A 17,493-nucleotide genomic window follows, 5' to 3' on the forward strand; every position below is an offset into this window, starting at 1 on the left:
CTCAATCTCCCTCTCTCATCCAAGAAATGATTCACTCTCTCCTAATTTACCCTAATTTACTCGTACGTATAATGAAGAGAAAAGTGCGCCGTTCTTGTCAAGGAAGAGAGTTTTATTTCCCATGAGAGAGGGATATTGAGTAGTCGCTGGTAGGCCACTTATTCGTACAAGAAAATTTTCCAACTGATTGAGTCACTGGCGTATTCTGCCAGTGATCGATAGTACTGTATATCGTCATTTGTAGCACTGCAGCCATGTCCATCATTGGCATTGATTCTACCACAGGGAATGCAAGATGGCTCAATAGCAGTCTACTAATGCTCAGTTTACTCCATAAATTTGTTCAACAGTGACAGTTGTCAACAGCGCTAGAAAGTTGGTTTTATTTTCCTATCCAAACTGCTATCCGCTACTCACTACTACTTTCCAACAAGGCTGCCCATAAAGTACACTCATGCAACTACAGTAAGATGGCGTCAAGGATAAATGCAAACCGCAATGATTTCAAGACAGCCGCGTCTTGCTTGATTATCTTGTTGAAAAGTGTTGTATCTCGATTTAAATTGAAGACAATTAGTATGATTGGATTGATTCAAATGTTGTAAATTGAAAATAATTTGGCTTGAATGGGAACGATAAATGTAGAAACAGACTACAAGTGATTTTCGATTTTTAGCGGTCTTGATTAAGATAGGGATATCCAAGGTAGTAGAGTGGGCACAGAAGAAAGATTGATTGCACGAGTAGAGTAGAGAATGATGGCATTCAGTGTCATGATTGGCAAAGACAAGCTTTGCTAATGAAATGATTCTTCTTGCTCAGATATGTCCGTGTACACTGAAGAATGGCAGACAGTAGCGATAGAACGCTTAGTATCCATCACATAAGGCACCATGGAGATGATACTAGACATTTGTAAAACAGCAAGACAGTGGTGGCTTGGCTACCAAAGTGAATATTCTTGCTCAGATGTCTCCATTTCATCGATAGCAGTTTTTACTCCAGCCAAGCTATACTATTAAGGGGGCGACTCTTCTTTCTCCTATGTATGATGTGTCAGTAAGAAGGGAAGAAATGATCGGATTCCATCTCCAGCACGACGATGATGTGTAATTTAGTGAAGGGAAGAAGTCATTGGATTGTATCCTAGGTAGGACGATGATGTGCAATTTAGTGAAGGGAAGAAGCCATTGGATTGTATCCAAGGTAGGACGATGATGTGCAATTTAGTGAAGGGAAGAAGCCATTGGATTCTTTCCTAACTACGACGATGATGTGTAAGAAAAGAAAAAGTCATCGGATTGTATCCTAACTACGACGATGATGTGCAATTTAGTGAAGGGAAGAAGCCATTGGATTGTATCCAAGGTAGGACGATGATGTGCAATTTAGTGAAGGGAAGAAGCCATTGGATTCTTTCCTAACTACGACGATGATGTGTAAGAAAAGAAAAAGTCATCGGATTGTATCCTAACTACGACGATGATGTAGAAGAAAGGAAAAAGTCATCGGATTGTATCCCAAGTACGACGATGATGTAGAAGAAAGGAAGAAGCCATCCGATTGCATGGCAAGCACGACCATGACATGTTGGATCGGAAGAAGCAAACCATCGGATTGCATGGTAGCCACGACCATGACCTGTTGAAATGGAAGAAGGCATCGGATTGCATGGCAAGCAAGACGATGATGACATGTTGGATTATCCCCAGCACAACGATCAAGATATTGCAGTAGTCCATGTCGCAAGTGGCCCAAGAGTGTGAGCAAAAGAGAGGATGGCAAAGCGTAAACAGCTGCAAAATTGTCTCCCACTGCTATTGCGAGTCTGCGTCGAATACAGTAGGAAAACAAGAATAAAAATCATTTACAACAACAAAAGCCAAAGCGGGACAAAAGCTCTTGTGCCATCTTTTAAGGATTGCTGCAGGCGATAGAGGAGCCTATTGAGAAATCGACCGCAGCGAGAAGATTCTCATTACGAGTAGAAAGCAGAGCGACGACAACTGGAAGTCGTTGAATTGATTGATTTAAAAGGGTGGTAAGAGATCGATCGTCGTCGACTATTTTTGGTGGCCTTGTTGGGGTAGAGAGAGGCAGTGATTGTAGATTGGCCATCATCGCCAAGTGGAGACGACGACAATTCTGGTTATAGCGACGACAAGTTGAAGTCGTTGCTGTGCACAAGATTCAATTGATTGATTTAAAAGGGTGGTAAGAGATCGATTCTAGTTGTTGTTGACTATTTTCGGTGGCCTTGTTGGAGTAGAGAGAGATTGTAGATTGGCAATCATCATCGCCTGGTGGAGACGACGACAAGTTGAAGTCGTTGCTGTGCACAAGATTCAATTGATTGATTTAAAAGGGTGGTAAGAGATCGATTCTAGTTGTTGTTGACTATTTTCGGTGGCCTTGTTGGAGTAGAGAGAGATTGTAGATTGGCAATCATCATCGCCTGGTGGAGACGACGACAAGTTGAAGTCGTTGCTGTGCACAAGATTCAATTGATTGATTTAAAAGGGTGGTAAGAGATCGATTCTAGTTGTTGTTGACTATTTTGGCTGGCCTTGTTGGGGTAGAGAGACAGTCATTGCCGATTGCCAATTCAATTGATCATCATCGCCAAGTGGAGACGACGACAAATCTTGTTATTGCTGTTGCTATTACGACGATCAGGTGGGGGAGTTAATAAACTAGCCAGTGGTAAGCTAACTAAGCATCATCGTGGACAGCATTAGGGCAGGTTGAGAGAGAGAGAGAGAAGATTACAGCCATTGACTTATCGACCCTCCTCGGCTGGAGGAGACAATCCCCATTGGGATAGTGTAGCGACAACAAGTTTGAAAGACAAAATTGCAATCGATTGATCAAAGCATTGGAGAGAAAGAATTGATTAACCGACTCCATCCTTGTCAATCTTCTCTCAGCGCTGGTGACGAGTTGATCTCAAGCTAGGTCAGAAAAGAAGTGGTTAGCATGCAAGTGCCATCATCATCCGATGAAGATTCCGAACCTGGCGAATTGAGCGATAATGGCAGCCAACATTCGACGAGTGGTGGGCCAGGATCAGTAGGTTCAGCATCGCTTGCACCTAATAATGCTCGCCGAGTATCGTCGACGCCATCCGTTTCTAGTTTAGGAGGCCAATTGACGGCTGGCAGTAATGGCAGTCGTCGACAATCCATCAATAATGGCGGCGGCAATACGCCTGGCAGTAGTAGTACATCGGCTAGCATGGCTGCTGCTGCAGTTGCTGTTGTCGGCACCATGCCAGGCGTTTCCCCACCCGATTTATCCATTACATCAGCTAATGAAGATGAAGAGAAACGCAAAGAATTATTACAAATGTATGTTTTTGTTTTACGCTGTATTGCTTATCCTTTTAATTCTACCCATCCTTCGGATATTCCACGCCGCTATATTAAAGTCACTCGAACCAATTTAGAAACTATTCGTCAACGATTTCGATCCTTTCTTAATGGCGATACACAAATTGTCGCTGATGAAGCATTCATTTTATCCGTCGAATCCTACTGTGATATCTTTCTCTCTAGTGATCGTATCACTAATTTAGTTAAAAGTGGCGGTTGTTCATCGCATGATTTACGCGAATTATTTCGTAATTCCATCGAGAAACGCGTTCGCTGTTTACCTGATGTAGAAGGAGTATCACGAGAGACGGTGATTAGCTCTTGGTTGGCTAAGTACGATGCAATTTATCGTGGCGATGAAGATCCTCGCCGTTCTAATGCTCGAATCAATGCAGCCAACATGGATCTCTACCTGTCCAAAGATCATTTATACGATTTATTCCAAGGCATCTTGGATGTACCCAAATACGAGCATCAAATTTTATATAACGCTTGCCAGGTAAGATGGCGCTGCTAATCCATCTAACTTGATACCATTCTTTTGCTTCATTTCTTCCCTTCATCCAATTCTATTTCTTCTTCTTTGCTCTCTCTCTCTCTCGCTGTCTTTTTTTCTTTTTGGGGGGGAATACATTGCCAAACACAGTGTACACAATCCATGTCCAATGGTCCATATCGGTTAGCTTTTGACATGGACTGGAAATCATGAATTTGTTGTTGCTTTCCATTCTACAGTCCAGTCCAGTAGTTGGACGATCTCATATCTTGCAATACCACAACGTTGCTAACTTTCCATGGTTGTTGGACTATCCAAGAGATAGTCCAACAACGTATCCCTTCGACATAACATGGACGTAGTCTTGCTGTTCATTTCGAGCGTTGTTTGACATAACAAAACTTACTGTTTACTTTCCATCCTTCTTCAACCTACTTCAACCATGCTAAACCTGCTAACAAAACCGATGTTCTCTTTTCCTTCAACATCACATCAACATCTGTAGTAGTTTGCGATTGCTTTCTCTCCTTATTAGACTATCCAAACTACTGCAATAGGACAGTATTGCTATCGTATCCTATCCAAAAGACTTTGAGCAGTAGTTTACTTTTTTTATCCTTGCTCCACTATCCATTGTGTCGCTATGGACCAAATGGACTTGATCGCCTTTTCCCTTTTTACACTAGGATCAACATCAAAATAACCCAACTCTACGCGTTGGGTTTATTTTGCACTTTCTTTCTTGGATCATGATTGATGGAATCCGTCATCAACGACTGGATTGTCTGCTTAATTCATGGCGTTTCTTTTGCAACAAGGTCGATGTTGGCCTTTCTTCCTACGTCCATCCAGCAATAAATGGCAGCATAGCACTGTCATCAAGCGATATTGCTTGGCTTTTGCCTTTTTTGACATCCTGTAGTCATGTAGGACGATGAACTAATAACCATAAGCTATACAGTAGACTGTAGAAAGGATCTTTTTCCACCACTTGCAGTGGATTCCTTGCTGACAAGATAGCGTTGACCTTCCATCCTTGAAAGTAATGTCCAGCAAAAGGAGACAAGGTGCCCTTCTTCTTCTGCTAGGGAGAATAGACAACCATACAAACTATGGCTCTTCTTTCATAATCCATCTCCTTCATCTTCTCGCTAATACTAACAAGGCGATGATTGTACTGGATGCTAGAATGAGCCAAGGCTCAATCCTGTCCATTCCATACTTTCATCATCACTTTGCCACTTTTTCCTTCTCCATCCAGCTTTTCCTCGACACACCTAATCATAACTAGCCTATAAAATAATAATAACCATCATCAACAAGTCATTATCCAAAATGGCTAGCATCCTCCATCCTATCAAGTGGGCTAACATACGTTGATAGAGGGGCAAAGGGAAAAATATCCACCATCAAATGGTTGAACAACTGCAATCTCAACGGACAGGAGTGGCAAAAAAACACACAAGCCTCTAATCCCAGTAGAATTGATCGACTTTGTCTTGCTAATCAAGGATGAAAGCGACAATGGATGCAAGTTGGCCAAGCAGTGATTGTATTCGTCTTGATCGTCTCCTTGATTTTTAATGAAGGATAACGAAGAGAAATGATGACACAGATTTAGCCCAGGGTGGTTTAGCTAGCACAGGCGATCATCTCATTCAATGTGTAGTTATCCTTTCTACCCTTTTTCTCTTGCAAATTGACGATGGCGATTCCTCTTTCTTTTGAGCAGGACGACATGATATTCAATCGCCATCATGATTGAATAGAATGTTGACTGCAGCATTTCCTTTACCAACCCGTCTTGATCTTGTTGCCATGGATGGACTAATAGTGGAGTAAACAGTCCACCATTTTCACTCTCCCTCTGCTTAAAATGAATCTCATAACTACAATCTCTACGCGTGTTGGATCATTTCCTTCAGCGACCGCTTGATGTTCAACTTGAATCTATGTGGAGTTGGTCAGTCCACTTGTCCTCTTTTCTCCTTGTTAATTTTGCCCTTTTTAGGCCTAAAAAGGGCAAAAAAAACTTTCATCCCTGTCTGTCAATAAATCACGACGGAGGAATCGATGTCCATTACATCATTTCCTTCAACGCCAGTTTAGTCATGAATCCGTTCATCAATGAATTGCAAAAATTGCAATCCCTCTTCTCCTGGCCATGCTTCCCTTTTTAGGAGAAAGGAGAAAAGTTTTCCCTTGCCCCAATGAATCTGCTTGATGAATAGAATATTCATGGCATGATTTTCTTCACCAACAGCCTCACCATTCTATTGATCGACTGATATTTCCAGTATACTGGATGCATTTTCCCCTTGCCCTTTTCATCCTAGCTTGTACTACTTGTATCAAAAACAGCCTTTCTTTTTGCCCGATATCCATTCGATCATGTCCTTCATAGAGAGCTCAAACTTGATTCAATCCATCGACTGATGGTGGAGTTTTTAGTCCATTTGCGCCCCTTTTTATCCCAGTAAGAATACTTGTAGTACTTTGAATAATGTATCAAAAAAATTCTCCCCCTCCCCAACTGAATCATTATCCATTCGACAACAGAATATCGATTGAATCCCTCTCTTCACAAATTAGCGAATAAAATGTTGTCGAAACTTTAGACTCCAGACCTTTTCATCACCTTGCCAAAGATTATCAAATCAATCCTATTGCCAATTGGAGAAGCAATCCAGGTGTCGAATCCTGAGCTTTTCCTTTCTCTTCTTTTTGTCAATCTTTTAAGAATAACCTTCTCTCCCATTGACTGGCCAACTACATTATTTTTACTCCATTGAATCAATCAATCCATAATGTGCTCTAACCTTGTCCAAAAAGTAAATCTACTGTCCATTCTACAAGACTTTTCAAGACAATCCAATTCTTACTATGGAGTGGATCTAGATAACTCGATGGTTGATTTTGTGAAATTAACCTCCTAAAAGGAGTCAAAACTAACTACACCAACGGAGTAATTGACAATAATTCTCCAATTAATGTCCAACTCAATGTTATTTTGCCCTTCAATGGATAGCAGATTGATCTTTCTCTTCATCAGGCTAGAAAGTCTTCGTCTAGCCTGTGCCCAACCACTGTACAAATCCTACAATTCTGTTCTTCATGTACATCATTAGGTTATCCAGTCCATCCTAGATGATTGTACAATCGTCAATGCTAACTACACCAACGGAGTAATTGACAATAATTCTCCAATTAATGTCCAACTCAATGTTATTTTGCCCTTCAATGGATAGCAGATTGATCTTTCTCTTCATCAGGCTAGAAAGTCTTCGTCTAGCCTGTGCCCAACCACTGTAGAATGCGCTACAATTCTGTTCTTCATGTACATCTTTAGGTTATCCAGTCCATCCTAGATGATTGTAGAATGCCCCCAAATTATACTATCGCCTACCGATTGGAGCTATTCTCTTAGAAAGCTGTACGAGATCGTTATAGGTCAATCCGAGGATATGCCATTTCATTTTCCAACAGAATATCCATTAAAATAATAATGATTTACATAGGACTGTTGCAAGAGCGACAACTTATTGTTGTCCATAAATTGATGCACTCCAATAGCATTTTCAAGACAATATGATTGAATTATCCATCTTACCCTCTTGGTTTTCCATCACGTTCAATCTAATATTGGAAAATGTCTACTCTAGCTCATTTTTCAACAGGGCATTCAAGCGATAATTTGCACAAGACTTTGCTAACGGCTATACCTCCATTTTGTGAGTTAATTGATCCACTCTAAATGAGCAGGATACAGACACGATATCAACAATCTTTACCCTCTCCATTTCTATCATGGTCAATGGATGCCTTTCAAATGGCCGCTGTTGCAACTCCATGATAGAGTAGCCTTTCATTTTTCACAGGTATCCATGAAAGTAATGATAATTCGTATAGGACTATTCTCCAAGGACTATACCCTAACTTTGGGGGTTAGATTGATCAAAGTTGAAATAATTGATCAACAACTTAAGCAGTTACTTTACAAGAGGATTTGACCATGACACCATTTGCAAATGTACTCTATTTCCTCTACAAGACAAAAATGCAAAATGATCCCCCCAAAGTAGTCCAAAGAAATCTCACAACAGTTGCATTTCTCTTGATGATGGAATGAATTTTTGTTTTTTATTTGAATGCCTATCATTCTTCGATGGGACTAGATCATCGCTACGTGCATAGGGAAGAATTTCCATCGAAATCAATCACATCGATGGGGATATCCACACCTTTTGAATACATTATTTACAATACTATATTCTAATATTGCTATCATTGATTTTGCAATAGCTGGATAATTCCGATGAGCAAGCTGCCCAGATACGCCGTGAATTAGATGCCTTAAGACATGCTATAGAAAACAACTCGTTGGTAAGTCATAAACTTGTTGGATTTTACTCTATCTATCTTGAATTAGTTCATGCATGACCCAGTGGCTATCGTACATTAAATACTTTTCCTTCCTCAACCCCGTTCCATTTTAAAAATAGTAAAGAAGCAACTTATTATCGATCATCGTGACAACGATTTAGTATTGAGCACAGCATGCTAGTTGTGTCTATCCTAGTCAATTCGATTGGGAAACGGAATAGCATGGCAAACAGTCGAATCCATAGCCTATTACCAATCGCAATGACAACGATTTAGTAAAGCGTAAAATAGAATACAACCGCCTATCCTAATCCAATGGATTGAGAAAGGGAATAGCAAACAATCTATTTAATAACGTATTGCCAATGGCGATAATTACCATTTATTTAGCATAGAGTAAATCAGAAAACTTGCGTTTATCCTAGTCGAATAGATTGGGAAAGAAATAGCAAACAATTTATTCAATAGCGTATTGCCAGTCACGATAATTACTATTTATTTAGTATAGAGTAAATCAGAGAACTTGCGTCTATCCTAGTCAAATAGATTGGGAAAAGGAATAGCAAACAATTTATTCAATAGCTTATTGCCAATCGCGATAACTACTATTTATTTAGCACAGAGTAAATCACAACACTTGTGTCCACTCTAGTCGAATAGATTGGGAAAAGGAATAGCAAACAATTTATTCTATAGCCTATTGCTAATCGCGATAGTAACTATTTATTTAGCACAGAGTAAAACAGAACACTTGCGTCTATCCCAATCGAATAGATTGAGAAAAGGAATAGCAAACAATTTATTCAATAGCTTATTGCCAGTCACGATAATTACTATTTGTTTAGTATAGAGTAAATCAGAAAATTTGCGTCTATCCTAGTCGAATAGATTGGGAAAAGGAATAGCAAACAATTTATGCTATAGCGTATTGTCCATCGCGATAATAAGTATTTATTTAGTATAGAAAACTTGCGTCTATCCTAGTCGAATAGGTTGGGAAATAGAATAAAACTAAAATTCTGTTAATCGCTATGACAACGATTTAGTCTACAGTAAAACCAACATTTAACTCGCACGTTGAGAAAGGGAAGAAATTGTTAACGGTCTAAGAGTAACTTATTACCCAGCTTGATGATAGCCATTTATTAGTACAGTATTACAAATACAAGTTAATTGCTAAAGAGAAGAAATCGACTAGCCTTTGTCCAACAGTAGTCTAATAATGAATTAAAAAAAATGCATTCAAAATAATAAACAACCCATAAATAGGGTATTGCCAAGCGCAATAAGAACGATTCTGTAATATAACGAATGCCTGCATGTTGTCATGATTCAACATCAGAAGCATCTTCTCCTGGTCCAACACTTTGGGAAAATGGACTAAAATAGGGTTAACACGATCATGATTTAGTAATATCATATATGCTTATTGTCATGATTCACTATCAGAAAAATCCTATCCTGGTCCAACACCTTGCGAAAATGGAATAAGATAGGGTTAACACGATCATATCATTTAGTAATATAACAAATGCTCGCATATTGTCATGATTCAACATAAAAAAAACCTATCCTATAGGTCCAACACCTTGGGAAAGCAGAATAGAATAGTAATACAACAAATGCTCGCATGTTGTCATGATTCAACATCAGAAAAACCTATCCTATAGGTCCAACACCTTAGGAAAGCAGAATAGTAATACAACAAATGCTCGCATGTTGTCATGATTCAACATCAGAAAAACCTATCCTATAGGTCCAACACCTTGGGAAAGCAGAATAGAATAGTAATACAACAAATGCTCGCATGTTATCATGATTCAACGTCAGAAAAACCTATCCTATAGGCCCAACACCTTGGGAAAGCAGAATAAAATAGGGTTAACACAATCATATGATTTAGTAATATAACAAATGCCAGCATGTTATCATGATTCAACATCAGAAAAACCTATCCTATAGGCCCCTACACCTTGGGAAAGTGAAATAAATAGGGTGAACACCATTATGTTAACCATATTTAAAAAGGATTTTATAGCATATCAATCACAATTGTTCTAACTCACTAATCTGTTACGCGTCTACTCAATTTATTAGCCACAACTTGAATTTACCAAAAATGAAATGAAATTACGCTATAAAGAGGAGCGATGGAATGCCTACAAGCAATTAAAGGAAAACTTGGAGAAATTACCGCTATCCAAAGTTAACCCTGATCATAAACCTAAAAAAGGGTAAGTCAACAAAAAAAAGGAATATTACGTTTGACTATTCCATGTCCAGATCTTATCGTTTGCTTTCATGGGTAAACGCGTATCTTTATTCAACTTGTGAGGAAGCTCTCTGTTATCCATCATCATAATAATTATGCCTGGGTTTGGTTCTACTCTTTTTTCAATGAATAATGGATCGATAGCGAACAATAACTAATTACTATTATATACTTCTTACTAAATAACTCAAGTCATTACTTTACAATATCAACTTTTCTAGCTATTCTAAAGATAATAATGTTTATTCCAAGTTATTTTTAACAGTAATTAGATCCCATAATGACTTGGTAGCACCGCGCAATTTATCAATAGCACTGATGATTATTGACATTAGCAGCGGTGATGTAAAAAAAATGAACTAAAATTATTCATCGACTGTTTTATCTTTCAGTACTTTATCTCACCAATTGGTTAGCAGTCATTTGACAGTAAACAGTGAATACATTGTTGATCAATATTACAGCTATCTTTCCATTATCAAATTCTAATCCTAATACGTTTTTTAACTAGGAGCATCAATTATTTATTTTTACAATTCTGCCCCTTCAATTGGCTATAATAATATCTTACAAATAGTTAATAACAATATCTATTAGCGTAGACTAGTACAGTAATAGATTATCTAAAGCTTTATCATTAATGGTAAATCATTAAGCAAATTAATTGGCCTAACTGCAGAGATCACTAATTAGAATTGAGTGATTTTATGAAGCCTTTCTGTGTTGATGCCCTATGACACGCGTAGTAATCATTCTTTATATCAATTACTTACTCTATAGTGCAAGCTATTCCTCAATTGATCTTCTACACTAGAATCATGTTTCCACATCAGCAAATATCTTGTCTCTCAGCCTTACTAAAAACACTCATTTTTTTTTATCTCTATTAATCAATATTTTATGACTTTTCAATATCGCTACACTGGTACAACATCCCCCGTACATGACTCTACTTGCTTATACTACGTTGTGCTTTAATGTTGACCAATTTCCAATTTTAGCCCAATCTATAATAGAGGCTACCACCAGTATACTACTTACAGATACATGCCGATAATTTTTAAGAATAATGGCGAAGAATATCGCCTAATATGGACTAGGCTATCTTAAACTTTTACCATCACTAATAGCATACCAGTAGAATAAAGCCATGATAAATGATTCTATTAATTCTATTTTAGAACAGTTAACCAATTAAATAATGATGCCTTGTAAATGAATCTTACCTACACGTATTTCTGCTTACAAACAGGGGTCATATAATTAATGCTTCAATGTTGATGAATGAAGACAGCGAATCAACTCTCACTAAATCTGATACTGCATTAACATTTACCTTAGAGGTAAGCTCTTATCTATGCTAAATACCTGTATATTAACTAAACAACTAAAGCTATCTATCAAAAGATCTACAATCGTTTTATTATACCATCAGACTTTCTTATATTATATAAATAGCACTCATAATATGGAAATAGTGCTGTTTGTGTGAAATAAACTCATACGACAATTGATTACATAAATTCTGAAACAGAATTATCAGTCAATATGCTCATACTGGTTAAATAGGCTAACAAAATGACTATAACTATCTACGAGGGCAATAATTTCAATTTTAAATATATATCAACTGCTGTTATATTAGTTCTAGTTCTAATAAACCCGAAATAGTACTGCTTACCTATACGATAAAACAATTATCTATATGACGTCTGAAAATAAAATTATAAAGAAAGCACTACCATCGTAGTTGAATAAATTAACTAAGTAATTCTAATTATTTAATTGCAATCATTTAATTTTAAATGCATACTTGCTACTATTATATTAGTACTAATAAAGTTGGAAATAGTGTTGCTGCTGACCTATACGATAAAACAATTGTTTAAATAGATTCTGAAACTGAATGAGAAATAAACATAACCATCTTAGCTAAATAGATTAACTAAACGACTACCACTATTTACTAATAAATTTGCAATAATTTTGAAAGATTTAGTTACTACTGTTCTAGAAACAGTGAAGCTCACCTATATGATAAAATAACAAAACAATTTGTCTCTATAACTTCTAAAACTGAGTTTCAAATATGTATTAATAATAATTACCATTATTGCCACTTATAAAATTATAAATATATGGAATTAGGCCTCTTTAACCAATTCATTGGTTCATTTTATGACTGTATGTTTTCATTATTATACCTTAGGTCATTATACACGAAGTACAAGGAATTAGCTTTTTACAACCCCATAAAATCGTCTATTGCACCATGGAGGTAGGTATCATATTTACAGTACTATTTTAATGCGGTAAGGGATACATGTTCTCGTACAAACTTTGACCTGAAATAGACTGACATAAAGCTTATTCAATACTAGATTGAAGGTGGAGAAAAACTTCGTACAGATGCTGCCCTTGCAGATAAGCCAAAGTCAGTCACTATTTTGTATTTCCTTTAGTTCATCTACGTTACAGTAGTAGACTATTTTTTTATTGCTACTGCATAAAACTCGTAAATTATACCATCAATAAATACCTGTATCTTTACCTTGACTTTATAACATAACATCATTACATACGCCCATTGTGTAGTAATAACACGTATTCTTCACTACAGATGGCGCACTCAAGGTGATTTTAAGAGTAATCAACCTCTACCCGTTCTAAAAATCAAATTATACACCGAAAATTCTAGTCTCATTAGTTTAGATGATAAAGAATTAGGAAGGGTATGTAAAACTTTTCTCGTCAGTTATAATCATACACAGAATTCCATATTGACCTCTATTATTTTCATGAATCAACGCAGTTGGTACTATATCCTAATTCAAATTGGCTTGAGACGCCTGATAATTATGTCATGACGCCAAAACATCATCAAAGTAATAATGATAAAATAAAAATTAAAATTGGTGTCAAAATGGATAAACCACAAGGAATGAAAAAATGCGGGTAAATCATGTCATTCTTTGAAATATCGAGACTGCAATCGGAGTTAAATCATTTCTATATCCCATACTTCCGTCACAGTTATCTATACTGCATGGGTCAAAGCCATTGGAAAAAGTGGAAGAAGCGTTTTTTCGTTCTAATTCAAGTAAGTTCTTCTATTGATGGGAATTCTTTTCAATTATGATGTGTTACTAATAATCTGCATTGAATAGGTCAGTCAGTATACGTTCGCTTTGTGCAGCTATCATACGAAAAAATCTGATCCTCAAGAGATGATTCAAGTTGATGGTTACACCGTTGATTACACTGATAGTCCACCTGGTCAGCTAAAACATAACTTAATCAACCCAAGATAATACAATTTTAGCACTTGAAACTTCAACTGAACAATAACAGAATGATTCATAATAGACTAATAACCATGCCCTATATATTTTTTCATAGACGAAAACTGCAAAAGTGAAAACAAAGCTGAACTATTCCACTTTAAGGGCGTCAAAGAGGGTGACTGGATCTATTTCGCTTCTGCGGATGAAAATGATAGGCAACTTTGGATTCAAAAGCTCTATCAAGCAACTGGACAAACCCATAAACCTATCCCGCATAATAGTGTTTCTATTTCTCTTAGTTCTGGCAAAAGTATGCAAAAGAATCTTGTATTTTATTTTTTAATAAAGAATTAATCTAATTGCACTTTTAGTGCCTAAGATAATTTACTAGATAAGGTTATATGTTAACAACATAGTGATATATCTTTCCTTTATTATCATCAGCGACAGAACGTAGCAGAGCGCGGAAGCATGGTATGGAAGATTTTGTCCAAGCAAATCCACTCGATTTTGATCATAACCGTCTGTTTGCACAATTGCAATCATTATCGTTGGAAAAGCGTTTAAATGATAATTACACCAGTCTGGTAAGCGATTGTTATGGCATATCCCTATAAGCTATGTTGCACAATCAAATCAACTTTAAATGGATAGCTAGCATTTACGCTTTGCAATAATACAAATTTTAGGGTTGGCTATCGCCTGGACAAAAATTTCTTCTTGATGAATTTAGCTCTCGATATGGTGTTCGAAACTGCTATCGACATCTTTCCTACATCGATGAACTCTTAACCTATGCCGATAAGGGCCAAATGATTGACGCTACTCTGATACAGTACAGCTATATGCATTGCATTTCTCACTTTAAAAACAGTGGGTTAGTATTTTTTAGCACATGATACCTAATTAATTCATAAGCTATTTACTACTAGGTTAAAAAGTAATAATTAAATTGATTGATCCTCATTTCAGTAGTGTTACTATAACAGTCGATGAAAAAGAAATGTATGACGACATAAATTCAAAATTACAAACCTGGCTGACAAAGAATATTACTAACTTTTGGTATGAATTACTAATTGATAAACTTTCAATAATCGTATTTGCATCACTCTTTGAGATTAACTTAAAATCATTGAATCGCATATTACATCGATAAATCGTACTATCTATATTTTTTCTTTTTAGGAATTACTATCCCTTTGGAAAACCAGATGGAGCATTAAAGGCTACCGTACAACTGTTTGAAAAGGTACTTTATCGCACGTAACGCAATCCGAAAGTTATCATCAAAATTATGTAGACAATTTCTTTAACTTGAAACTATCTACTAAAATTCACTATAGCTAAAAATGGACGACGGTCGAAAAACAGAAAATCAACAAAAAGAATTTGCTGCGGAGATGAAAAAGTTAATGGAAATTGCTGCCTTAGAAAATTATACTTCCCTTTCATCATACGTACAAGCATCTGGTATAAATAATTTATTCCTTCAATTGATATCGTTGCAATCAAAACATTTTACATTGACAATATTTCTTCAGCTACCAATGGAAGTGCAACCGATTACGAAAAAAAGTTAGAAGAAGTACTTGTATTAGCAGAGTCCTGCCGAGACCTACTGAGAATGACAGAAGAATACTATGATGATGTCAGAATTATTACCTAATTGTGTTAATAAATCATTCCTTACATATAGTAATATATCTGCTTAATCATATCATAGATATGGAGCAAATTTCCTGGACTATTGAATTATCATTCTGAAGTTTTGTGGTCACTTTTCTCGGTGGACATGGATGATGCAATTAAAGCACAACCGGAAGATACTTGGAACTGTTTTATGCTGTTTCAACTTCTTAACGATTACCTTAAAAGCGAACGTAAGTATAGCTTAGAAAGAGATGGATATTTCTCACAGTGAAAATGTTTTCTTCGGTTTAATTTGAATACTTTTACATATAGCCAATTTGCGAAATGGAAAATTTCACAAGCATCTTAGAGTTCTGTTCGCTCCGAAAGTTATACGATATATTGACTTGATGGAATCGTCTATAGCCTTATCAATTAATGTCAACTTTCAGAAAGAAACATGGATACACGTTGAGTAAGTAAATTGCTCCAGTGAATGAATAGAATTTGATGGATTACTACTTTATGCGTGTTTCTGTATGCGTATGATAATTTTATTCAACTGCTGTTATTAGGGGTGGCAATGCAGCTTCTGAAGACCTACTGTATAAATTGGGCAAACTACAACAGTTTGTAAGCTACCTAAGTTGGCCGGATGAAGTTTTCGGAAAGCATTTAACTCAACGGATAAATCTTATGGCAGCAGATATGATAGGATCGTGCGTTAAAAGGTACAGTATTCATGAAGCCATGCAATTACTATGATGCAAATGACACCTTTACAAGATCTAACACTTGCTACATTGCTATTGATACGTATAGAACTTCTGACTTTTTCGAGACAAAGCTGAAGCGAAAAAGACGAAATATAGACTATCTATTACCTCCAGAGATCTGTGTTGCGATTAACGTGGTCGTATCCTGTCTTAAACAGGTAAAGCCTGAATTAATCAATACGTCTTAACGTAGTGTTATTTGTGCAATATATGAGATCATAATCGTTTATACTGTATTGCTTTGCAATATGCAGTTACCAGAACTATGCGGTGGTGAAGTGGATGGAGGGCAGGTAAGCCTTTCTGTAAATTATTAAGCGATATATAGACAAAATCACTACATGTAGCGCTTTACTTTGAGATAATTTGTTAATATATATCGATTCGTCATCAATGTCAGCATCATTATCATACCGATATCAATACCTATCTTAATGACACGTTGGTCATGTTTAGAAACCAGTTAATCGAAAAGGTAAATTCTTAAATTATTACGTAGCTAATTCAGTAATTCTGTTATATATTTATAATGGATGAACTTTTATTATCCAACAGCTTAATGCAGCTATTGAAGCTGTACTATCTAAGCTTTCCAATTATGACGAAGGAACAATTACCGCATCATTATTTTCGTGGATGGTTAGTAATCACGTTATAATTTCACACTATATTTATTTACTGTGTACCAATGCTCATAATGCACATTATTTTGGCCATGTCAGAAACCTGGTGATGAACTAGCAACCAACTACATAAAAAGCGTTGGCCGTAATTTAAAAATGTTGAGCGATAAAATCATCTATGAGAAATTCATGGGGCCGCTATTCTGCGTAAGTCATCATTGTTATCTTACAGCCACTTGCACTAGGCTACTTCTCAACTTAACACAAGGTGATTATTATCAAAATTAGTGTTGGTATGAGAAAATTTTATACCTGATAAATGAATGGCTTACTGACCGCTTGGATGTTTCCCTGCATCCATACCAAATATCAACAATTTCCTTACTTATGCAGGTATGAGCATGAAGCATAGTACGGTATATGTACTTGCGTTGCGCGTTCAATAACACGATTTCGAAATGGCAATAAATCAATTGGTGCTATTAAACTAAGCCTATACCATTAGAATTTTAAGGCACTAATTAGTTGAAAATTGAATCAATTGCATTTGAACCTTTAGGGTTTGACTGAATATTTTGAAGGTGTTGGCGTACCAGAGTCTATCATGAAGAACCATTTGTATCATTCAATTAGCACCCATATACAGATCGAGCAAG

General features: G+C 36.6%; 1 protein-coding gene across 1 annotated transcript; it reads left to right on the forward strand.

The window, feature by feature from the left end:
• Positions 1 to 3,267: 3,267 nt before the first annotated feature.
• Positions 3,268 to 17,236, forward strand: TRIADDRAFT_23934 (uncharacterized protein; the record flags this gene model as incomplete). Its single annotated transcript, XM_002111340.1, has 26 exons — positions 3,268 to 3,870; positions 8,170 to 8,265; positions 10,348 to 10,484; positions 11,775 to 11,865; positions 12,732 to 12,800; positions 12,904 to 12,956; positions 13,143 to 13,254; positions 13,335 to 13,477; positions 13,556 to 13,622; positions 13,690 to 13,798; positions 13,949 to 14,116; positions 14,251 to 14,393; positions 14,496 to 14,683; positions 14,782 to 14,871; positions 14,995 to 15,058; positions 15,153 to 15,279; positions 15,351 to 15,457; positions 15,533 to 15,689; positions 15,772 to 15,913; positions 16,014 to 16,169; positions 16,261 to 16,372; positions 16,469 to 16,507; positions 16,615 to 16,689; positions 16,770 to 16,865; positions 16,937 to 17,044; positions 17,126 to 17,236. The coding sequence occupies 26 exons, from the start codon at positions 3,268 to 3,270 to the stop codon at positions 17,234 to 17,236; spliced, it is 3,363 nt and encodes a 1,120-aa protein (XP_002111376.1).
• Positions 17,237 to 17,493: the final 257 nt, after the last annotated feature.

Source organism: Trichoplax adhaerens, genomic scaffold (assembly GCF_000150275.1).
Source record: "Trichoplax adhaerens TRIADscaffold_4 genomic scaffold, whole genome shotgun sequence".
Lineage (NCBI taxonomy): Eukaryota > Metazoa > Placozoa > Uniplacotomia > Trichoplacea > Trichoplacidae > Trichoplax > Trichoplax adhaerens.